The 24094-nt window shown below is 38.2% G+C and overlaps 4 protein-coding genes and 1 long non-coding RNA gene across 9 annotated transcripts in view; 1 reads left to right on the plus strand and 4 right to left on the minus strand.

Annotated features, from left to right (window-relative positions):
- The window catches only part of LOC100698385 (class I histocompatibility antigen, F10 alpha chain), a 127230-nt gene that overhangs the window by 28722 nt on the left and 74414 nt on the right, over nt 1–24094 (minus strand). The window contains exon 1 of one of the 4 annotated variants that reach the window (XM_025902441.1): nt 2095–2099. The exons of the other annotated variants lie outside the window; for them this stretch is intronic. The gene's annotated coding sequence lies outside the window, so the exon portion shown is untranslated. Of the gene's footprint in view, nt 1–2094; nt 2100–24094 lie in introns of those variants that run through there. 4 annotated transcript variants of the gene reach the window in all.
- Nucleotides 830–2895, plus strand: LOC112843563 (uncharacterized). The gene is made up of 3 exons (XR_003216000.1): nt 830–869; nt 1948–1997; nt 2780–2895. It is a non-coding gene; the product is annotated as an uncharacterized LOC112843563 (long non-coding RNA).
- Nucleotides 6277–24094, minus strand: part of LOC112841703 (major histocompatibility complex class I-related gene protein) — a 103871-nt gene continuing 86053 nt past the window's right edge. The window contains exons 2-6 of one of the 2 annotated variants that reach the window (XM_025902453.1): nt 11794–12072; nt 11367–11669; nt 8477–8572; nt 8012–8029; nt 6277–7885 (exon numbers count right to left, since the gene is read on the minus strand). In XM_025902453.1, coding sequence (XP_025758238.1) covers nt 7836–7885; nt 8012–8029; nt 8477–8572; nt 11367–11669; nt 11794–12072 — 746 coding nt within the window. In that variant the 3' untranslated portion in view covers nt 6277–7835. The remainder of the gene's footprint in view (nt 7886–8011; nt 8030–8476; nt 8573–11366; nt 11670–11793; nt 12073–24094) is intronic. The other variant, XM_025902454.1, reaches the window with a different exon arrangement.
- LOC102078978 (class I histocompatibility antigen, F10 alpha chain) overlaps nt 20986–24094 on the minus strand; it is a 97491-nt gene continuing 94382 nt past the window's right edge. The window contains exons 9-10 of the mRNA XM_019350684.2: nt 22232–22266; nt 20986–22072 (exon numbers count right to left, since the gene is read on the minus strand). Coding sequence (XP_019206229.1) covers nt 22262–22266 — 5 coding nt within the window. The 3' untranslated portion in view covers nt 20986–22072; nt 22232–22261. The remainder of the gene's footprint in view (nt 22073–22231; nt 22267–24094) is intronic.
- Nucleotides 22364–24094, minus strand: part of LOC109194531 (class I histocompatibility antigen, F10 alpha chain) — a 44355-nt gene continuing 42624 nt past the window's right edge. Inside the window, exon 8 of the mRNA XM_025902434.1 lies at nt 22364–22884. Within this exon, the coding sequence (XP_025758219.1) occupies nt 22745–22884 (140 nt within the window). The 3' untranslated portion in view covers nt 22364–22744. The remainder of the gene's footprint in view (nt 22885–24094) is intronic.

Genomic DNA, 24094 nt, shown 5'->3' on the forward strand with positions numbered 1-24094 from the left:
TTATGCATAAAAGGAATTACTAATGTAAAAAAAAGTGGTTTTATTTATATATGTTTATATATAAATATATGCGGTGGCCCCTAGAGACAAAGCACGTGCAAACTCCAAAACACATTTCTAGCGTTAACTGAATTTCCAAAACAGAGCTACCTAGATCACTTAAATTACACAATTGAAAGCATATGTGTATTGTTTGTGTATTTATACACAAGCACTTGTAAATATTCAAATAATTTACCTTTTACTACCACACACCAAATCCGGTCGTTGGTACTTCCTGGCTTGTGTAGCCACTACACTGCGCCTAGCATCCTGGAGCACTTCTGTTATCTTTTGTACGTGTTTTGGAGTTTTTATGTGTTTTGGAGTTTTTACGTGTTTTGGAGTTTGTATGTGCTTCGTCTCTAGGGGCCACCGTAAATATACTTTTATTTATTCACTCCACATAAAATGTAAGAAATAAATCATATAATACAAAAACCAACTATTTATATTTCAGCTTTTAACTATTTAAATTTTCAGCTTTTTCCTTTTAAACAAATTTATAGTGAAACAATACAAAACACTGCAAACCACAACACAATTAAATATAAATTAAAATATGAAAACAAAAAGAAGATGCACATTCTCTGTCATATGGGCCTGCATGAATTTCTAAATCCTTTATCATCCGCAACTGAAAATAGTTGTGGATGATTACTATACCTTTCAAATGTGATGTTGTTGTCCCTGGCTCTCTTTCTCTCTCTCTCCCTCCCGCTCTGTTCCTGTGCTACTGCGAGTGTAACTCCCGCCCCTCCCCCCTCTTCCCAGCGCAAAGCACAAGGCTCGCGTGCGGAGGGAAGTGGAAAAAAAGTGCGAGAGAGAGGGTGAGAGAAAGAAAAAAAAACCCACGGCTCCCAATAAGGAGCCGGTGTTCTGAGAAACCATCCTACTTTGACAAATCGTCCTACCCGTATTATGATTTTACGGTGACTTGTGACTAAACCTAACCCTACCCTTAACCATAACCATAACCTGTTGAAAGATTTTTATTATGTTTATGTTTAGAAGTACATTTCATTTAAGGTTTTCTAGATGTGTTTGCTCTTTTTACTCACCCACATCCTGGGAGCATGGGAGAGGTCACACCTTGTCTTATTGTTTATTGCCATTTATGCTTAGAAATGTTTACTCATATATGCTTAGAAGTATATAATCATTTGTAGATTGAAAGAATGTCTTATCCTAGGAGGTCTGTAACAACTCTGTGTAGCATGAAGAGGGGAGTGCGTTCACTCCTCCTCAGAGTGTTCTGGCATAGATCACACGTCTCCTAGGAGAGGCCGTATCTTCTCTTGCTGATATATGGTATAGCAAACATACGTATATCTGTTTGAGTCTAAGAGCCTTTTGTTTAGATGGACCGCTAGACTCCTGGCACCAGCTTTGGGGAGTCTTCACGGGATCATATCTCACTCCACACACACACACACAAGGTATACATCATATGTTAATGAAACTATGCATATTCATGTAACCACAATAAAAGAGCAGTGTTACGGGAGGGCGGACGAGAGCAACTGAGGTCAAGCGAAGGAACGGCGCCTGTCCAGTTCTCTCCCGTGCACGTTAATTTGTAAAACCTGTCTGAGTGTCACTTATTCCAATCTGAGTTGCATTACAGGAAAACTCCTGACATAACCTTAAGAAGTATTCCGGATGGGTGACCGAAAAAGAAGTTAATTTGGGTTTGGTGCTGTGCGCATGCGCGGCGTCTGCACAGAAACATCGGGTAGGATGTTTTTGAGGTAGGATGGATTACCAGAACACCGGCTCCTCGTCAGCCCGGGCTAGTAATCAGGTCATGACAAGTAAGCTCTCCAATTCTCACCCTCTTCCCTCGTATTATCCTTGCTTTTGCTTCCCCGTACACTGACACTAATCTCTACTCTCCTTTTTCCGTAGACCGTTCGAGCACTTCCTCACAGCCCCAGAATTGTGTTGCTTGTGTCACTGTAAGTATGACCCCCTGCACTGAGTCCAAAACATGTCTGTGTGTTCTGCTCCCGTGGTCCACCCGCATCGTGTCATAACAAAGAGAAGAGTTCGGACTGTGATCTAAATGGCAAATTTTCAATGTACTGCAAAAACAAACAAAAAAACATTAACAGCATGTGTCAGTAAAAACATCAACAAACCTCCAGTTTGGTTGAAGCGCTGCTTTAAATTATTAATGGAGGAAAAAACGCAGTGTTCCTCTCCCAGTACTGTGTATCTGCTGCATCGTTCATCCACTGCTGTTTGGGTTCAGCTCTCCTGTGCTGCTGTCATAACGAATCATCTGAACTTCATCAATCATCTCTGTCACGGACCCGGCTCTGGGGACTCGGGGTCCGTGAGCAGTGTGGGCTATTATTATTATTATTATTATTATTATTATTATTATTATTTGGTGTGTGTGTCGTCTGCACTGCTACTGTTCTGTTCACATTTGTATGTAGGCAGGTGTGTGTGTGTGTGTGTGTGTGTAGCTGTTTTCTGTGGCCAAGTCACAGCCACCTTCAGGCCTGGTGGGTGTGGCCCTGCTAGGGGACTGGCCACACCCGAAGTCCTTGCCACACACCTGCTGCTGATCTGGGCTCGTCGGGGGAGCTATTTAGGAGAGCGATGGAGTTTCCACCGACGCGGGATTATTGCGTTAGACTTCATGTCAGTCTTCTAGTTTAGTTTAAAAGTCAGTGAGTGTATGCCTGCTGGGATTAAGTGTTTTAACGGCTGTCTCTATTGTTTTCCTCAGGAGGAGTGTGGAACGAGAGAGAGCAGTGAGCACGGGGAGTGCAGAGACACAGGAGCAGAGAGCACTAAACAGGGACTTTTTGGGAAGAAGACACGACACGGGAGTAAAGGGAGAGCATGGGGATTTATTGTCATTTTCGCACTGTAAATAAACGCACCACTTGCAGTGAAGAGTCCAGCGTTCTGGGTCCTCCTTTCCCCCACATCCCCACGGCTTGCCCTGGCAAACTGTGACAATCCCAACAACCTAAAACTCTGGGAAGTCTTGGACTTGAGAAGACGCAGTAAAGAAATATTTCAAAGAGTGGGTCACTGTAAGAAACAGTTTGTGTATAATTATTTTACTTGATAAGCTGTAGCGATAAAAGGTTTTAACTCTTTATAAAAATGAAAATGGTATTTTGTGGCGAAAATAAAAGTTTTGGTTACAGCCACTAAATTACCAACAGACCCCCTGACTGATGTCAATTACAGCTGTTGGATCATTTAGAAAGACGGCAGGTTCACTTATAAAAAAGATGTGCAATGAGCAATTTAAAGAAATAGCTAAGTTGATTGATTTGATTTTTTTTTTTAATTTGATTTTTTTATTGATTAGTGTGGAATAAGGAATATTTTACTGCTACTTATACTTATTATCAGCATTATGATTGCATTAATTAACTTTGCATTAAGTCATGATCATTGCATTAAACCATATAATAATCACTTCATTGAAGCAGTTATTGAAGCTGCTGACATTACATTAAAGTCTGTATTACAGGTGTTATCATAATCACATAATAATCTCTCATTGCAGGCGCAACTGTAATCATGTTATACACATTGCAATTCTGTGCTTATTAAAGAGTTGTGGCTCAGTCAATTAATTAAAAGGATATAAGCTCAGTTGGGCGTGAATGTCCCGGCGAAACATGGAGTAAGTGACTTGGAGCTATGGAAGGTTCAATGCATACATGCCTACAAAACACATATAATACATATAATCAAGAAGCAGGCTTGAGTGAAGGCCTGAATGTATTCAGCTTCTTGTCGCATTTGAGTTTGCCCGGTTACAGGTGACAGAGGAGGTGGCCAGATGACTACCATCCCCAAGGACCATCTGGAGGATGCAGCGAGTGGCCTTATATGGAAAATGTGATAGAGACAGGAACTTCTATGTCTATTTTAGCTTATGAAAATGAATATTTACTGTATCTGACATATCACAATCTTTGTAAACGCATGAGGGGGCGTCAACCCTGATGAATCAAAAGCAATCTGAAGTGTATTTTTGGGTGGAGTTCTACAACTGATGTTTGGCAGTTTGTACCTCCCCGCATGTGTATTCAATAAACTCTTCCGTTTGATTGCATCCTTCTGGGCCTTTGGTATTTTGTTTTGGATCTCAGTATTTTGAATCGGGACATTAGCATTCAATATCTCAGTGAATACAGAATACAGAATAAGGATTACCACAAAGCAAAAAATCAAGAGACAAGGCTAATCAAAAGGTATTGGCTGAAGCATTTCCTTATTACGCCAACCCTTTTAACAAAAAATCTTTTGCATGCAGCTCCTGTACACAGGGCTCGAAGCAAAGAATAAAACAAAGCAAAAACCAACAAACAAACAAACAAACAAACAAAACAGTTCAAAATATAAACATCATTTCTCATCTTCTAATGCTAAATGCTAATTATTGGGAATTAGCTTGAAATGCGGGATTTGTTTGTTTTATGCATTTATGTATTCACCTCACACATGAACAATTCCCAGTTCAAGACCAGGAGGAGACACAAACCCAGACTCAGGGAGTCATGAGAAAGTCTACTCCTTCAGTCCAAGCAGGAATAAATGGGAGGCTTGTGTCAGGAAGGATATTCAGTATAAAATCTGTACCAGTTAAAGCATGAAGATTGGTCCACATTGGCGACCGTTTGGGAAATAAGATGAGAAGTACATTAAGGTTATAATATAATTATAATCTACAGGGATTTATTGCAGCTGAAACAGGCTGCAGTTCTCTGGGGATCAAATGATACAGAAAAAGGCTGCCACAAATAAAAAGACAAAAACATAAAATTCCTAGATAACCTGTTGTCACCTCCTGTATTCCCAGGAGAAGCAGGAACATCAAGACCATCAACATGTAAACTTTTAAGAGACTTTATTAGTTTTATTGTCCACAAAAAGAGACTCAGTGCTTCCTGCTCAGGTGTCAAAGGTCCATCAGAACAAATAGGAATTCATCCTGAGAGCAAACGTCAGTTATATCTGCTTTAAACTCACACATTGAACCAGTTTTTGATGGCATCATAAAATCTGTTCTTTGTGGCTCATGTTGAATTGGAAACAAAAATATCAAAAATGAATTCACTGAATTTCTGTCATGTGGCGCTCTGTGGAGGGTAGAGCAATAACTGTGTGATCACAAATTTGTGTAGTTATTGAGTCGTGATATTATATTGATTATATGTAATTATATTGTCGAAAGCATCATATTCTTTTATTCATGTCTTCTGTGGTAGTTATGTGTTAGCATTTTAAGGTACTTATTTAGTTTCAGTACAAGTCTAACGTTGGACCTACTTTCAGCTCAGCCTGCCATCTACTGTTATCATTCTCATGTAACACGCTGTTACCTCTGTACTTCTCGGAAGTGAGACCCAAACAAACAAAGGATAAAGAGTCAAACAATGTTCTTAAACAGAAAAGTTAGCTCCTGTCAGCTTTTTTCTGCAGCTTCAACACTGAAAACTGTTTGACTGAAGAGAAATTTAAAACCTCTGCAGATGTTTGAACACCTGATGCTCTTCTTTTCATTTCCTTTTTTCTTGGTACTTTTAATATTTAAGTTCTAGTTACTTCATGGTTTAGTGGTCAACACGTTTTCTTTACACAAAAAACATCAATACTTTTTGACTTGAAGGTGACACAAAAACCAAATCAAGCACATGGATCCAAAAACATAGTATAACACAATAGAAATGTGTTTGAACAGACAAATTACAGCTGCTTATAAATTAAAGTGAAAGCAGCATTTAACATAAGAAAAGCTGAACAAAGGATAGAAATGAAAGCGCATCGTCCAGTCTGTTTGTAGGAGAGAGCTGTTCCCATAGTTCCAACAGAGGTGAAGCAGCTGCTCTAACAACATTTTTTTTGTTTCCGTTACACTTCATTTTAGTTTTAAAGGCACATTATTTTGGAGTGATCCATGTCAGTGTTTGTATGCAATGCTATGACGTCTTCTCCAACATAACCAGATCATTACTGGAAACTGTTACCTCCTCAGAGACTGCACCAAACCAAGTGAGATTCATCTAAGCTGATATCACATTTTTTCCATCATTTTTTTCATGTGAAAAGTCAGATCTCCCCTTTAGTTACATCATTTTATATTTTATAGTTTAGTTTATACAATAGTTTCTATTATTGAAGCAAATATTCATGAAACTGTAGCTACAGTCACATGGGAAGAATAAACTCAATGTGGATTCACGACAGGACAAAAAATAAGAATATTGTGGATTTTATTAAAAAGTCATCATAACAAACATAGAAAATAAATTAACAGCAATACTTACATTTATCTAATAAACAAACACCAGATATAAAAAAAAATGTTTACAAGAGAGAGAAAAACACCCTTAAAGTGCTGAAATACGAGAAGGAAGTATTTCATCAGCATTCATTAGTGCTGAAAACACACTTCAGTCTCAAAATATTTGAAATGACATTTGAAAGAAAACTAAACAGGTTTATATAAAAAGGTGATAAATTTGTCCAACAAAATAAGAATAAAGGTAGAACAAAATAATAAAAACTAGCAAAACCAGACAATACAGGAGGCAAAGTCAGTGAGCACACAGGGAACAAAAGGAATGAAAAATATGTTCACAGCATTATTGAAAAGCTACTAAACACAGTGACAAAGAACTCCATCCATCCATTTCCTGTCCTGCGTTCTCACTGAGATAAAATAAGACAAGAGTGGAGCCAGTCCTCACACACCAGGGCAGAGACGAAGCAACCTTTATCATCAGATTTGTAAGTTAAAAAATAGTTTACTCTAATAAATTCGGTGATTTAAAGTCTCCAGTTAAAAATGTGAAAATCCACAAATGTTACGTTACGGGAAATAAATCACCAAACCCTGTGAGTATATAAGTGTCATGCATGTAGGTGGACCTGTGTATTTCTGTTTATGTATATCTACATTTATACAACTGATGCTGGAAATATTTAATTTAAATTAAAGTCAACAAGCATGATGGAAAAACAATGATTCACAGTTTAGAGGTAACGAGGTAACAGTCCTCGTTTCAGCGCAAACTTTACACAGAAATTTAAGAAGAAAAAACAAGAAAACATTATTTTCATTTCTGCAAATCAGCATATTTACATTGTAAACTGCAAATTGAGAATTTACCCACAATACTGTTAGAGCAAAACTATTTGTTCTAATTTTGTCAGCTTGGTGTTTTTGTAAACATTCTTATTGGTGTTAATATTTATCCAAACCACAGAAGTGAAGCATCTGTCCTGTTCTCTTAAAAATCTCACCTAAACTCACATAAAACAGCAACAATTGTAAAACTAAATAAAAAGTACCTTGTGATTTTTTTAACATCAAATCACACAAAAAACAGAGATTAAAAAAAAGGGGGGAAAGCTGAACACATTTTATGAAAGCTTTACAGTTTCTGGCCAACAAAAGTCACACTAATGTTTCACTGAACTGCCTTTAACTTTGATGATGGCATGCATTCACTTCATTAAGCTTATACTGTTTCACATATTTATTTCAGTGAAATGCACATGTTGAAAATGATGTTTCATGAACCACTTCAATAGTAACTTGAGCCTGATGACTCCTGGCATCAGGATCTTGTCCGTGTCATGAGGGAAGACAAAATGTATTAATGGAAAAATCTGTTCATTCAGTGTAGTCAGGCAGCCAGCTGACCCCACGTTGATGAACCTTGACCTCCGATACATTGGAAGGCTGTTACACTACCCAGGAAAAAGTCCGTTTAATGTATGAACTCACTGTGAGCAGTGATGTCTGTCATTTAGGCTTCACAAGGAATCATTTTCTCTTGGACCTCACAGTTTTCTACAGCTGTAGGTCAGAAACACATCGTTAGTCCACAACACTTTTACAAACAGCTGACAGATCTGAAAAACTTTTTAATCTACAGAGTGCACATAAAACTCAAAGAAAACAGATCAGAAACATTTCACTTACGAGATGGAGGTCGTTTGTCTGTAATGAAAGAAAGTAAAAAACAGGGTTTGTTAAACATTATGGATTTAACTCAGTTTGTGATCTTGTCTTATTATCCAACAGTCATATTCTCAGTAAACTCTGGCTCTGAGCCTTACTGTAATAACTGCTGGATGAAACCGTGTGATAAAGCGATGAGAGACTCGACGACATCTGTATGCTTTTCAGCATCATTTCATTCACACGGTTGCTGTTAACACGCGGTTGCGGCTTTCCAGTTGCTCGCGAACATACACACCAACAACAACACTGAAATCCAGGACACTTTTAACCCGGCGAGGCATCATTGCAGATGCCCTGCAGGTGCGTTCACCTCCCCTGCAGCAGCACCGCCAACCACACCCCGCCACAAACAGATTTAGTGTTCAATGTGAATAAAAGAAAGCATCAACTCAAAGTCCTAGAAAATCTGCTTTGTCCTCTCACCTGTCTTCTTTTTGTAGATAATGAATCCAATCACAGTGATGACAGCAAGAACACCCAGAGCAAGAATCATGGGGATGATCATGAAGAGGGAATTTCCTTTAGACCAAAGAAAAACAAATCAGAACCTGAACAGATGAAACAGGATAGAGAAGATCACCAATCAGAACAGATAACAGCACTGATTATAGACAATAAGTCTGTCACTATATGCTTTACCTGCTGTTCATATCTGAATATATTCACTGTGTCTGTGCTTATTTACCCACATTTAACTCTGATGTCTTTGGCTCACTGAACTTCTGAGAATAAAAACATCCTTTTTAATTTAGTCAGTAAACTTGATTCCAAAATCAAATCATTACCTCTACTCGTTTTATAAAACTGTGGAGTAACTATACTCTGTTAACTGTGGCTGCTCATTCACAAGGTAAAACGTGATTTGGGAAAAAACATTAGTGTTTGGTAAAGAGTCTTAAATTCCTTTTATGTTCTTAGTTTGGAAATACAACCTGTGGCGTGTCCAGCGGGGTGGCCAGGCCACCCCCCCCAACCAGACTGGCCACCCCAGGTGCCACCCCGAAGCCAAAACAATAAAATCCAATGAAATATCAAATGTACGATTATGTTTTCACAGTGAAGCTCAGATATCCGAGTGTACGTGAATGCAGCATCGGCTTCTGCGCTATGAGCATCATGTTAGCAAAGGTAGGAGAGCCAAGCACGAAAGACAGCACCACAGAAAACAGTTTTTCGGCGAAAGATTAACAGTTAAACATAGCTGGACTGGCCATCGAGCATGGCGGAGCTTCCACGGCGGCTAGCAGGTGGATGAGGGAAGGGTAGGCAGGAGGAGGAGAGACCCGAGGCAGCCGCCAGTCCGAGTGTCAGGTGAACTGAACTTCAGGTAAGAAGTTATGACCTGCAGTCTATCTGGGTCAGATATAAACCAAATTTAGGTGGAGTTTATTTTCGTTGTGCTGACTTTTTACAGTCAGTTACAATAACTCGTACTGCGTGCTAGCTAGCATGATGGAGTTTCTATACAGCTGGGTGGGTGCTATGATGTTACTGATGGTGAACTTTATTTTATTCATAAGGTTAGTTTGTAGAGTTGCCAACGGCTCCTTAAAAATGGAATGGTCCCTGATTCAGAGAAAATATTACAGGTTTTGTATTGAGCTGAGAAGAGACGCAGTTTGTCCCGGACTTCAGCTAGAATGAAAAAAAGACACAAAGCTGGAGTTATTCTGTGTCTTTGCTGCACAGCTGCCTCTTCCTCTCTCATTCTCTCTCCTCCCTCTCCTGTTGCTACTTCAGTCATGAAACTGATCAATGATCAGCTGATCGGCTTTTCTCTCTTGTTTGTTTATCGCCCACTTTGCGCCAGAAAGAGGAAACCAGCAGATGTCGCGCTAAATAACAGCAGCACCTTTAAGCTTGATCAGCTGTTGTTAGAATTTATTTAATAATAATTTCTAGTATCAGCTGATGTTTGCTGGAGCCACAGCTGTAAAAGCTGCTGGTCATGATATCGGTTTGGATATGTGGTGAGAGGGAAACATGAAGATGAAACCAGGAGATGTCCTTACTGAATCATCAGAGCTGAACAGGTGATGGAGAAACAGGTTTACCTTTTAGGTGACATGAATGAGTTGAAGGGAAGTTATGAACTGTTTCTGAGAGACAAATAACACCAGGATCCTTTTCTACGTAGCTGACAGCTGGTAACTGTGCAGGGGCGGGTCTAGCAAAGTTATGCCAGGGGGCCAGGTAGGGCATTAACAGGGAAAGGGGGGGACAAGGAAATACTTTTCTTACTTATTCTCATTTAAAATGTCTCGCTTTTATTAAATAATTATCTGAATCTTGCGAACAAAGTTTTTATCTGACGTAAAATGTATAGAAATCATACATATACCAACAAGACAGCATACATCACTGTCACAACAGCGTTTGTTTTCATTCAAAGGCTTTATGGCTTTAATACCTGGTGGGCCGGTCTCTGGTCAAAATGCCCAATTTTTTGTCCCAGTCCAGCCCTGCAGGTTAATACTGGCAGTGTCACCATGCCAGCTGACTGTATTTCATCATCAGCCAGTGTTGTTCTTTATACATCAATATTACCAAAGTTTATCATAAGGCAGCATAGAAAGTATTTACTTGCTTTCAGGTTTCATTCAAATGTTAGTCTCTTCATTTGTTTCCCCACTTTTTTCCTGTTTCAAAATCAAACACCAGTTTGTAAGAAGATTATCTTCTTTTTTTAAGAGGCAGATAAAGTTTTGCATTGGCTAATTTGGCAATTGTATGTTAAAAATGTTTGTATTTTAATATTCAAAAATGTTTTTGCCCAAAACATATGTGCACTATATGTCAGTAAAAATACTATGCAAATATTGCTGTCCTTGAATGCTGAGTAAACACTGACAAAGCACTGATTGTATCTTTTCTACTTCATCAGCGCAGTATCTAAAAACTTTGCACCGTAGTGGTTAAAACCTCATTCTAATAAGAGTTAAAAGCGCATTCAGTTATTAGGTTTATAGGGTTATTGAATTATGGTTAACAGTTGGTAGAATTTTTTTTTTAACATTATCTGAAAATTACATCTGCCACCCTTCTCCAAATCTGTGCCCCTACCTGGCCCCCCCAACAAAAATTTTCTAGACACGCCACTGAATACAACTCACTCTTATTTCCAGCAGGTTCACATAATTATTTCAAGATGGGAAACATGTCCCAGTCTAGACTTTAAGTGTGAAATAAACTGACAAAATTGTTCTATTTTTAACACATAAAACTGCATGAACTGCCCTTTACTATGCACTATTATATTACAGTAAACTAAATGTGTGCTTCTGACCTTCATCACTTCTGAGTGCAGACTGACCTTCATTGGTTCTGATCACTGCTCTGCCCAGTCTGGTGATGATGTCCTTATTCACACCACAGAGCTGAAACACACAATCGTAGCTCCTCCAGTCCTCAGGTTTGACTGATGAAAGATCCAGATCAGCAGAAGTCTGGAGGGTCCCATCATTGTTGGGCAGGATCTCTCCTCTGTTCACACCCTCATGAAGCTCTTTCCCATCTTTCCTCCACAACAGTTTGGCTTTGTGTGGATAGAAACCTGTAGCGTGGCAGGTGATTGGAGAGGAGGAAGACTTCTGGAGGAGAGACACTGAGGGAAGAACTGTTGAAAAAATATAAGTGTTCGTTATTGTTATTATTACAAATTGTATGTTTGTTGACAATCAATCAACTATAGGTTCATTTATTGTCTTTCCAAGTCCAGTTAAAATCCAGTGTTATTGCACCTGTTCTCCTCAGAGAGCTCCCTGAATAGTTCAGATACTTCTTCAGCCACTCGGGACAAATGTGAGTGAAGTAGTTCTTCTGTCTGGCTGAGAGAGCTCTGTCAGAGTCGCACTTCTGTTTAGCGATGACTGCCTGCTGCTTTGGAGCGATCCACGTCTCTGTCTTAAGGTCAAACGCCAAAAAGTCCTCGCCATTGTAACTCAGCTGATCGTAGCCGGTCACATTATTTGTTTCAGTATCCCATTCACAGCCGTACATCTCCTGATAAACATGCACACCTGAAAGACAGAAACAGTACAGTGAACCAGAGCAAAGCTGCAGCACAGTCTCATCTCAATACAGACACATCAACCAATCAATAGTCACTGAAACAAAGCATCTACTGTTTCTCCTGCTGTTTACTGGCTCAGTGGAAACTAATTAAAACAAACTCTCATCAACACAGTTTAAACTTTACAGAGAAAAAACAGAAACAGACTGAGATGCTACACTCTGAGTCCTTATCTAACCTGCACTTCTATAGACATATATAAATAGGACTACAGGTTACATGCCTATATACATAATATATAGGCACATACAGTATTTAGAGCTAGAGATGGACCGATCCGATATTACGTATCGGTATCGGTCCGATACTGACCTAAATTACTGGATCGGATATCGGAGGGAAATAAAAAATGTAATCCGATCCATTAAATATCAAAAGCACCTCACAAAACTTGCGACATGGCGTAACTCGGCTCATAACCGTAGCACGCCGGAGCAGTATGCATCACGTGATAGAGCGGCTGTGTGTATTTGTAGCCTCGCTAGCAATCCGGCATTTCATCTCCGAGGAAGTTATCCCAGAGAGAAGTAAAGCAAGTGTGTAAGTTCATCTCTGAATGTTTGTAAAGCATTCCCACGTTAAGCTTAACCGATATATGGAGCAAGTGCCTCTCTCTCTCCCTCTGCTGCTGCTACTTCAATCATGAAACCGATCAATGATCAGCTGATGGCTTTTCTGTCGCGAGTCCGTCTCTCTTCTTTGTTTTTGGCCCACTTTGCACCAGAAAGAGGAAACCAGCGGCTGAACAACAGCAGCACGTTTAAGCTTGATAAGCTGTTGTTAGAATGTATTTAATATTACTTTCTACACCAGGATCCTTTTCTACGTAGCTGACCGCTGGTAACTGTGCAGGGGCGGATCTAGCAAAGTTTAGCCAGGGGGGCCGATAGGGCATGAACAGGGAAAAGGGGGCACAAAGACATACTTTTCTTTCTTATTCCCATTTAAAATGTCTAGCTTGTAATAAATAATTATCTGAATCTTACACCCAAAGTTTTAATCTGATGTAAAATGTATAGAAGTCCATTACTGTATATAGTAACTATTAAGTCTAATATACCCTAGTAAGCTATACTACTTTTTCCTTTGGGAAGGTACCATCTGTGCAGTCTGCAGTTCTGTTGAAGAAATATGTTGAATCTATTTAATTATTCTTGAAAAATTATTTATTTCTGTGCATTTTTTTCACCCTGCATCAAATTAAAGTTGATTACATCGATTAAGCATCATCAGGTGGAGGGTGGTTCCCCATTTTCTTTTGCTGGGAGTTTGCAACCCTATTAGTTAGGTTGCTTAATATTTCTGCTAAGTACTCTTTAAAATACCACAATAGGGAGGATGGAATAGGTTTAAGTTTATTAGATTGATCAGTGTTGCTGAACTATGAAATATTTTGGGCGCAGTGTATTTTTTACATACAGGTATAACAGAATAGCTTTAGTGTTGTTGTTTATTTAAACTTGAGTATGAACTTATACAAAATGCAGCAAGATATTAAAAAAACAGTTTTATTGATTAAAAAACACACTATCGGATTCATATCGGTATCGGCAGATATCCAAATTTATGATATCGGTATCGGTATCGGACATAAAAAAGTGGTATCGTGCCATCTCTATTTAGAGCTGAAACTAATCATGGCAGCACGGTGGTTAGCACTGTTGCCTCACAACAAGAAGTTGTTGTGAGTTCAATTCCACCATCAGGCCAGGGTCTTTCTGTGTGGAGCTTGCATGTTCTCCATGTGTTTGCAGGGTTCTCTGGCTTCCTCCCACAGTCCAAAGGCATGCAGTTAGTGGAGATAGGTTAACTGGAAACACTAAATTGCCCATAGGTGTGAGAGCGATTGGTTTTCTCTGTCTATGTGTTAGTCCTGTGACAGACTGGCGACCTGTCCAGGGTGTACCCTGCCTCTTGCCCTAAGACAGCTGGGATAGGCTCCAGCGCCCCCGGAGACCCTGAAAAAGAGAAGTGGATGGATGGACTAATCATGACTATTATGTAACGGCCCTGGCCATATTTTGAATCAAGGTGTCTGGATTTTGTTCCATATGTGTTTTCTGTGCCTTTAAGTGTCTCTGCAGGTGCTCTTTATGATTGGAGAGATGGGAGCTGCTGATTGGTTCCCATCATCAAGTGGCCACTTTAAAAACCCTCTGCAGCAGTTGTTCCCTGGGAGTAACTGACATCAGCAGCAAACCTGTCCTTGGCCTCCAAACCCTTAGTGATAAATTGTCATGTGTGTCTTCAGTGAACTGTTGGGTTTGTATATAGTGTTGTAGATACTCTTTTCCACTTGTAAATAAGCAGGAGGGGTGAACTGCCTTATTGTTTTCTGTACTTTATCTCTTGTTTATTAAATTAGAGAGTTAAGGGTAGTGCTGGTCTTTTGTTTGGTTTTTGTTTCATGCAGGGTTTAGGTAGAACATCCCTTTTTGGAAAAGCTTGTTTTGTTTATTATTTTGGCCTTTGTTCACCCCGGAGTTAATGCTTTCAGTTTTTGGTTGCAATAAAAGCACCTGTAACAGTAAATTGGCTACTGGGTATGGCTTTGGGGACTGGAACACCGTTTTCTTAACCCTTATGTTGTGCTCCTGTACCCCTGGACTGAGAAGTAACAATTATTTATTTACTGATTTGTTTTTATTCAGAAATGAAATGTTTTAATCAAAACACCAATTATGAACATATAAACAAACGGTTTTCATCCCTCTGTTAGAGTTTCATAGACTTGTTAAATAAATACAAAGAAACCCTGAGACTGTTCTGAAAGCAGGTGATAGTCAAACACTTTTCCAACTCACTTTATCTTGTTTTCCTTTAATCTGACACCTGTCCATACTGTATGTTACTACTCTGCTTCTGGGCTCTTACTTTTCCACATTTTCAGACATAATGATGAAACTTATTTTAGAAAGCTACTGCCTGAATGCTAACAGAGGTCTGTGGTCACATCTCAGAGCTGCCTGAAGGATGTGACTGACAGTTTATTTGACCAATAGGAGGGAAGCAGAGAGAAACTCCTCCATTCAACTTTTTGTCTACTAAAAACAGACATGTGAAAATAAAAATGATAATAAACCAAAAACCAAATAATAAGACAACATCCAAAGTCCTGATCAGGCCCCTTCAAATCTGAAAGCCCTCATCATATCATATTATCGTCCTTCTCACACTACAGGCTTACTTGTGGTAGCAGGCCGAGCTTTAACCTCGGCACTATAGGAGCGTTCGCAGTTTGGATTACAGAGACAGACCTGCTCTACTTTTAATCACAGCTGACGAGGCAGGGGAATGTAAACAGAACGCACTGACATCAGACAGGGACCTTCAAAGTAAAACAGGAACACAAACACGCAAAGACACAGACTAAGAAACGCGAACTAAACACAGAGACCTTACTACACAAAAGGGGATACACAGGCAGGGAAAACACCAAACAGAGGGAACACAACTAAACCCTGGTAACCAAAACACAGTCATAATACATAAAACTATCAAAAGTAAAAGTACAACAACCAAAAACACTGGATCACTGACCCAGGACCATGACAGGTCCGTCCATAAAAAAAAACAACCCTCTTTTCTCTTTCTTCCACACACTTGGAGTTTTTAACCAGACCAAACTCTATGGCCAAAGAACTAAAATAAAATAAAATAAAAAATAAAAACTTGGGTTTTCACTCGGACCACCTGTAGGGACGCCCCTATTTGCTGGGCCCAGCTTCCACTTTACGAACAAGCGCGTCCGCTGTCCGGCCTTTCTGCCTTTTTTCGCTGGTGCAAAAGTGCTAAAAAAACCACCATACACTAGAAGACTCAACTTGTTGAGTCTTCTAAGATCCTGCACTTACCACTGCAACAAGAATACCCAAACTGAGTTTCTAGGAAACTGCACCCAATAATTGCAGCAGTAATGAAGCGAGGCTTTCCCTGTATATATATACCTCCTCCCTCACAGAGAGAATTATGACCTTATTTTGTGCTTGGCCATCACCTAAGGATTTACATCCCTGATAAGCAGAAGGAGTCTCACTATCTGTTTAACGTCTCCCATTACAATGGCCTCACTGTGTTAACATTCCACATGCATGTAAACTGGTGACAGGAGTGCTCTTACTATAGTAAAGTGAGAAAGTGATATTACTATAACTAATGTGATATGATTAAATATGTGATTAATACATGAGAAAAGAAATCTGCCACCACAGAACCATAGTTGCAGGGTGGCAGGTGACTGGAGAGGAGGAAGTCTTCTGGAGGAGAGACACTGAGGGAAGCTCTAAGGAATTTAAAAAATAAAATAAATAAATAAGATATCACAGCTTATAACAGCATACTGAGTTTACCATTTCCATTTGATGTATTTTGAATGTCTTAGACACGCAAATTAATATAAATGCCAGTTAAAGTGTAAGAAAATGGGGGAATAGTAAACAAGTGAAGGAAGTGCTGTAAACAGCTGCTGTGATGGTCTTAGAAAAGTAAAATAAACAGAAACTGTGACAGGAAAAATGAAAAGAGATAAATGTGATAATTGTATGACAGAGTGACAGAAATAGTGATGGAAAGAAGACAAATTAATACAAACTCACACAAAGTGGACTGTTTATTATGGAGTCACATTAAATTAAAGTTGTGAATTACAATAAATCAGGTCATGTGATTTTACCTGTCCTCATCAGAGAGCTCCTCCCATAGTTCACGTACTTCTTCAGCCACTCAGGACAAAGCTGGGTGTGATAGTTCCTCAGATCACCTGAAAGAGATCTGTCACTGTCCCACTGGAGTTTGGTGATTACAGCCTGCATTACTGGAGCGACCCACGTCTCTGATGATATCCGTTAACTTCAGCCGTTTCATCGTCCCATTCACAGCCGTACATCAGCTGGTTAATGTGAACTCCTGAGACCAAGAGGGGCAGGAAATAGTTGATATTTTCCCACAGATGAGACATTTTAGTTTGGTTAAAGAGCTTCTTCAAAAACTACACAAATACACATAATCAGCCTTTTAGATTTGGCTAGTTAAGCATCCATGAAAGGCGCTAACAAGCTAGCTTGCGTCTGTAACAATAAAGGTCTTTAAATCCTGGAGAGATTTTATTCAGTGTCAGCAGTTAGGTTAATTAAAGCTTAATTTTATGAATAAAAAAGTGAAACAGAATCAAACCTCCAGTTTGGTTGAATCGCTGCTTCAAAATATCGATGTTGCCTTTAAAGACCTGCTGGGTGTTCATGAGCCTGTTAGTCTGGCGTGCTGAGTACTCTGGATCATCTTCTGCAGCTTTCTCCATCCACTGCTGCTTAAACTCTGCTTTCTGTGTGTTGCTGTCATAGTGAATCATCTGAACATCATCAACCAAACCAACAGCTACAAACTCTGGAAAGTTTGAGACTCCAGAGGAAGAAGTGTAGAAATATCTCAGAGAGTGAGTCGCTGTAAGAAACAATTACTGTTTCAGCTTTTAGACTCAACAGAAACAGTGCATACTGATACTGAGATTGTTTTATGTTTCATGTTTCAAATTATTTTGTCTTAAAATGGTACTTTCTAAAGTAAAAAATATATTTAACTTAGCTATTACAATCCCTGTATATTCCATAAAAAACATCACCACCCGTTTCATTACTACATATGTAAACACGATAGAAAAACTTCAGTTTACTTTTCAGTTACTGGCGACGTTGGGGAATAATAATACAACACATAATTATGACCAAAATGTGTAAACATAACAGATGAATTTTATTTTCTTAGTCCAAAACATACCTCTCTATACTGTCTCTTTATCTGTATGCTCATGACCTTACTTACATCTTACACTGCAAACTGTTATTTACTAAACTTTTGTTCTTCCTGAGATTTTTAGTTCCAAATTTTAAATTTTAAATGCTACATTGAAGCAATACTAATGTAAATTATTAGTGGGTTGTAATGTTGGGTATTTATACCGATGTAATTATAAATGACATTTCACCATTTCATTGTTGCCTAATTAGAAAATATCAGATTGTATTTTTGTTAAACTTTATTCTGAGAGTCTAGTCTAGAGTCTAGTTTAAAGTTTCTATTGTTTCTATTGTTAAGCTACATTTAGAGTGAAAACATTTCCTAATAAAATGTCATCAGAGGACAAACACAGTGTTTTTTTGACACTACAAGGACTAAAACTGTGGTGAAGTGCTCCCCTCAGTGGTTCAAAAGGAAAACAGGTTATACATATAAACTGACCAGACACTTTATTAGGTACACTTATTGAACACCTCATTAACACAAATTTCTAATCAGCCAGTCACATGGCAGCAATCCAATGCTTTCAGGCATGTAGATATGGTCGAGACGCCCTGCTGGAGTTCAAACATCCAGCTTCTTCCACTTATCTGGGTTCAGGTCCCGGGGGCAGCAGCCTGAGCAGAGAAGCCCTCCATTTTCTCATCCCGGGACAATTACCCCCAAAAACTGTGCATTCATTCTGTGGCGGTTAATTTCCAGATAAAATTTCATTAGCAAAATCTTACAACAGGAACTGTTTCTTTTTTCTATTTGCGGTGTCATTTTCTCTTTCACAACACAGCTTAGTTGCTCTGCAATAAATGGCACTTAAGGAAACAGGAGACCTTATTTTTGCTTTGAGTATGTGAAGTTTATGAAGACTAACATAATTACAGTAGTAGGTTAATACCACTGTTATTTTACACAAAGAGCAAAATAAGTAAATAAGAGGAAAAGTTGGTCCACAAGCCTCCAAATCAAAATTATGGGGGCAAGACTTCATGTAGCAGACCGAGGGGCGATTCTAGGGTCAGACTTTTAGAGGGGCTCAGCTCCCAATCATAATGCCACGCATACACTGCCTTGTCATCAATATGAAGAGAAAATGCTACTTGCAAATGTCATCAACTATTTTCACATTTTCAAACCTCAATTCAATTTGAGTTGAGGTTCAGTTCAATTAAAACGTTACCTTCAAAAGCAGCCTAATTAGTTGGATGACATATTGTAATGTTTAAAAATAAATCAGAGTGAATAATCAGTGATTTTAATCTCATCCACCTGTTTTAGGGCGGAGCCTTTAGTGACCCAACCCAAGGCAAAGACTTGTTAAAGAAGTTAAAGAACTATTTGTGGCAAAACAATAAGTTAAGATAAGATGAGAAACATTATTTCAGTCTCTTAACCACACAGAGGCAGTCCACCACATCATCAAGTACTTTAAGTGGCGTTATTCAGTACAGACACTGGAAAATCATGCTGCCACTCCACAGACCAGTACATGAAGCAAACTGGTAATAGAGTTGTTTCGTATTAAAGTTTCTGAATTCATCGAACCCTCCCTTTATCATGCAAACACAACACAGGGCATCATGTACACCAGTTTTATGAGTGGAGAACAGATTTGTAGCCCGTCACATTGTTGTAGTGGCAGCCATCCTGTTCAGCCATGTTTAGAGTGAATCCTGTGAAATGCTGCCATTCATACCAATATGCTCTGTTTAGAATGTCCACTGGCAGGTTTTACGTGTGCTACTGGAAAACAAAGTCTCCATGAAACACATGAAAAACTACTTTTGTTTTTCAGCTAACTTCATTGTCTGCTCCCTCAGTCTTCCTATTCTTATACAACCTCTCTGTCCTCTCTCTCTCCATCGTCCTCAATCAACTAGGAACTAGAAAATTAAAAAAAAAATATAATCTTAGAATAATTATTATAAGATCATTATTATTATTATTATCAGGGCAGGTTTAGGATCCATAATTGATAACAGCATAACACACTGCTTCGTTATATGAAATCTTTATCAGTGAATGTGGGTAAAACAGAAGCTACAACTTTATAATGTTTGGTGAATTTGACCACATGTCCATGTTTATTTTTGCTCTCTGCTCTTCATCCTGCTCTCTCCCTCTCTGTCCTCCTCTCTCAAAAGTTAAATGCTACAGTGAATAAAGGACACAAACTCATCCATATCAGTTTATAGTAATATTCAAACTGAATACAGACTGATGCTGGACACTGACAGGTAACATCATTTTGACCTACTGTCACTTGGATCTAGAGCTGAAGCCCAATTCGACCAGAATTGGAATAGAAATCTTTAACAAACTAAAATTATAAAGTACATCATCTCCTTGGCTGCAACTCATGATATCCCAGTGATTTAAGCTGCACTATCAGAACAGTTTGCTCTTTTGCTGTATTTCAGTTAAAGTGTGTTTTAAATCTGCATCACTGATTTGTGTCATGAAATTACGTCTGCATCTTCTTTCTGCCACAGACACAAAAGTCTTAATGAGGTTATTAATGACAAACAGCCTCTGTGTGAGCGACTGTAACATCATGACAGCAACAACACTGGACATAAAACCTGTTTTCATTCTATCCTGTGCTGTTGTCAGTAGACAAGTTAGGAAAATCTAACATTTGAAGACAATTACAGAAAATAATACTAAAATACACTGTTATTACTACCATTAATAAAGTTATTTTTAGGGGCGCTCTAAACTGGCCTCTGAGTTGACCCCAGCAGGATACTGAGGTTTTATCCCACTTCATGTTGGAAAATATAAATGCAGCACCTTTAACATGAAAGTAGTGATGCATCCATCTTTACATACTCAGTATTTCAATATTTTTGGTGTCAGGTTGGAACATGACTCACTTTTCACAAAGTTTCTGTGCACTCATGTTATTGTACACTCCTGTCCACACTTTGAATAGCCGACATCATGCACGACCACAATGTTAAACTTTTATTTAGATGTAGACACAGTAGACACACAACAAAACAAAGACTCATTTCCCTGATTCCATAAATCAAAACACAGCTGATCTAAAACATCCAACAGAAAAAAAACCTTTACAATAAACACCACATGAGGCACACACACACACACACACACACACACACACACTGTAAACCTGATGTATAATTTTGGCAGCAGCATTGACCGTCTAACAGAACAAGCAGTAATAAAATATGCACATTCATGTCTCTGCACTATATTTGTAGGACAGTCACCATTAAAGTCATGACTGTTCACTGTTCACATACTAAGTATTTCAAGATGCCTCATGTTGGTGCTTATAAAAAACAAACAGTGACTGTAAATGAACTGATCTGCAGTCAATTCAAAGCAATTCAGAGAACGATTATTTTCACATTATTGATCTTGAACCATGATGTCTCCAAAGGTGTAGTGGTTAACATACTGACCTAGTAAGCAAAAGGTTGTTGGTTTAATTCTGGGTGAAAATCCCCTTTGAGGTTGTGTCAGGAAAGACATCCAGAGTTAAACTAAAATCAAACAGAACTAACTGCTGTAGCAAAAAAAATGGCCAAAAGCAGCATTAAAACTGAACAATGGTAAAACACACTCAGACCCAACACTGAGGAAAATAAACACAAAATTCCTACAGATGTAGTTTTTCTTCTTCAGGATCATCTTTACTTACTTATTATTGTATAAAAAAGACCAGCAGTATAAAATTATACTTAAAAAATTAAAATTATTATTTTTATTATTTTTCAGTGTTTTTATTTATGTAGTTTTATTTGTATGTGTTTATGTTATTGTTATGTTATTATTATTATAGTTGTGGTTTTTGTTATTAATGAATTAATTATTTCATTTTTTAAAATTCTGTTCTTAATGTTAAGTATTTTGGTCAGCACTTGCTGTTTTAATGCACTTTATAAATAAAGTTAGTTTGGCTAAAAAGTAACTTTTCTCACAGAAAAACAGTAATTCTCTTTTTTGACATAAAAGTAAAAATTTGGTTTCTTTGTGTTGTTTGAGGTCTTTTGTGTATGTTTCAGTCACAAGTTGTGTCCTGGCTGGAATAAAAAATAAATCCACTTCCATTATAGTAGAAATGTTTTCTCAGGAGTTCAGTGATGCAGAATCCTCATGAAGTGAAGTTAGTCCAGTGTTCAAACTGTCTCCTGTTCAGAGAAAGATTCAGCTTTCATTAACGAGGAGTGAATGAAAAATTCTTCATGCATCAGCAAATGCAGTCAGTGTGAAAAATGAAGGATTTCTTAAATGCATCCAGCACAACTCAAAGATGTGGTACATGTGATGTGTTCAGAGACATCACTTACCTTTGTTCCAGATTTCACTTTTTGTCAGAATTACTCTAAAGAAAAAAACATTCAGGTCAAAAACTCAACATGATGGAAGAGCTGTCACACAAACACTGGGCCATGACCATCTCCACACAAACTTTCCTCATCTATCATGTCACTAGTTTTACAGTTTAACTAGCTACTTATTCCTCTGTAAAAATCTGTTACACGGCCTTGTTATTCATCATATATGAGGTTTTAGTGGAAGCCACTGTTTCTTCCCAAGATAAGAAACAGCAAATGGAGAGATGTGCACTGTCATAAAAATGTCTAGTTTGTTATATCTAGATCTTTGTGAGTGGTTGCCATGTTCAGCATGTATGTTGCTCCCTCTGAGGATGTTATTTCCTTTAGATAAGAGCATTTAAAATTCAAAAACAATCGACTGTAGGAGAAGAAATGTGTGATATGATGGCAGAGCCAGGTTTATACCTGAAATCTACAGCTGGTGAGTCAGACCAGCTGAACAGTTCAGAAATGTTTAATAATTCAAAATGCATCAAAGTATAAAAATCCATGAGTAAAAACATGCAGCACCACACAAAGATTAAGACTGTGTGTCACAGAGAGCCTGTACGTACTTGTCATCACCTCAGTTTTGATGGTTATGTCTGAAGAAGGTTTTGAATCTGAGGAGGAAAAATACAGAATAATTAAAAATATGAAGCTAAAAGAAACAAATCATATGATCTGTTGATGTTGATGATAGTGTTAAATACAAACAGCATGAACACAAACACAGACAGGAGGGGAAAGTTTTCTCAGTTGCAGGAGGGTTTGTGGTTCTGTTTCTGTCACTTGAATAGTTTAACTTTGAAAAATATGTTAGCACTGTTTCATTGTGTAGGTCAGAACTATCTTGGAAAATCTGCAGTGCTGACAGTGCTTATAAAATGTATTTATGTGAGCACAACAGAAATCTCAGTAAGTGAACATGGAGGAGCTGCTGAGGTAAGAAGTTTATTGGGGCAACATCCAGGCCATGGAAGAAGAAGAAGAATGAAGATGTGTGGTGGTGAAAAATGGCCAAGACAGCAGATTAAAGATTACAGATTAAAGCAACAGGATGTGCATTGATTCACAGAGCTGGTTTGTTACTGTAGAATATTACTGAACATAGTGGGGCCATCTATGTTTCCAAGGTACTTGTTTTTTAGTACTGATGCTCTAATTGCTTTGTTCTGTTTAGTGCTGTGTAACTATGAACAGCAACTATTTTAACGGACTATATGAACACACGTTCTACTTTGATGTTTACAAATATTAAAAAATAAAGCCACTACATTACAATTTTTATGAGGACACAAACAAATCCTCCAATCCAAGTACACACAGACACACCTGAAGGGCTCCTTTCAGGATCATTTTCTGATGAAGTCTTCATGTCTAGAAAAAAAGAAAAATCAAGATATCAAAACCAGCTGAGCTGCTCTGTAGTGATGCTGTCATTCATTTCCAACACACTGCTTTGTTTCCATGTATTTAATTTTAGTCTCTAATTCACATTCAGTGAAACACATTTTTATGTGAACAGAAATCTGCTCAAAAGGCCTAAATGGAAAATTTACTTACAAGGTTTAGAAGAATTAGCTGTAAATAAAAACAAAGAATCAAATGTCAGACATCATAGCTGTAAATACAAAAACACTGATCCCTACACCACTAACTCAAACTGCTTTACAGTGCTCTCCATGTTACTTTACCTTTTACTTTATTTACCATTGGTTCCTTCTATTACTATGATAATACTGTTATAGTATCATCACTCTGACCTGAAGCTTGTTTTAATTTGCAACCTGGTAAAACACTAAAAATACTAAGATCATATTTGGACACTTT

This window comes from Oreochromis niloticus, linkage group LG22, assembly GCF_001858045.2.
Source record: "Oreochromis niloticus isolate F11D_XX linkage group LG22, O_niloticus_UMD_NMBU, whole genome shotgun sequence".
Classification (NCBI taxonomy): Eukaryota; Metazoa; Chordata; class Actinopteri; order Cichliformes; family Cichlidae; genus Oreochromis; species Oreochromis niloticus.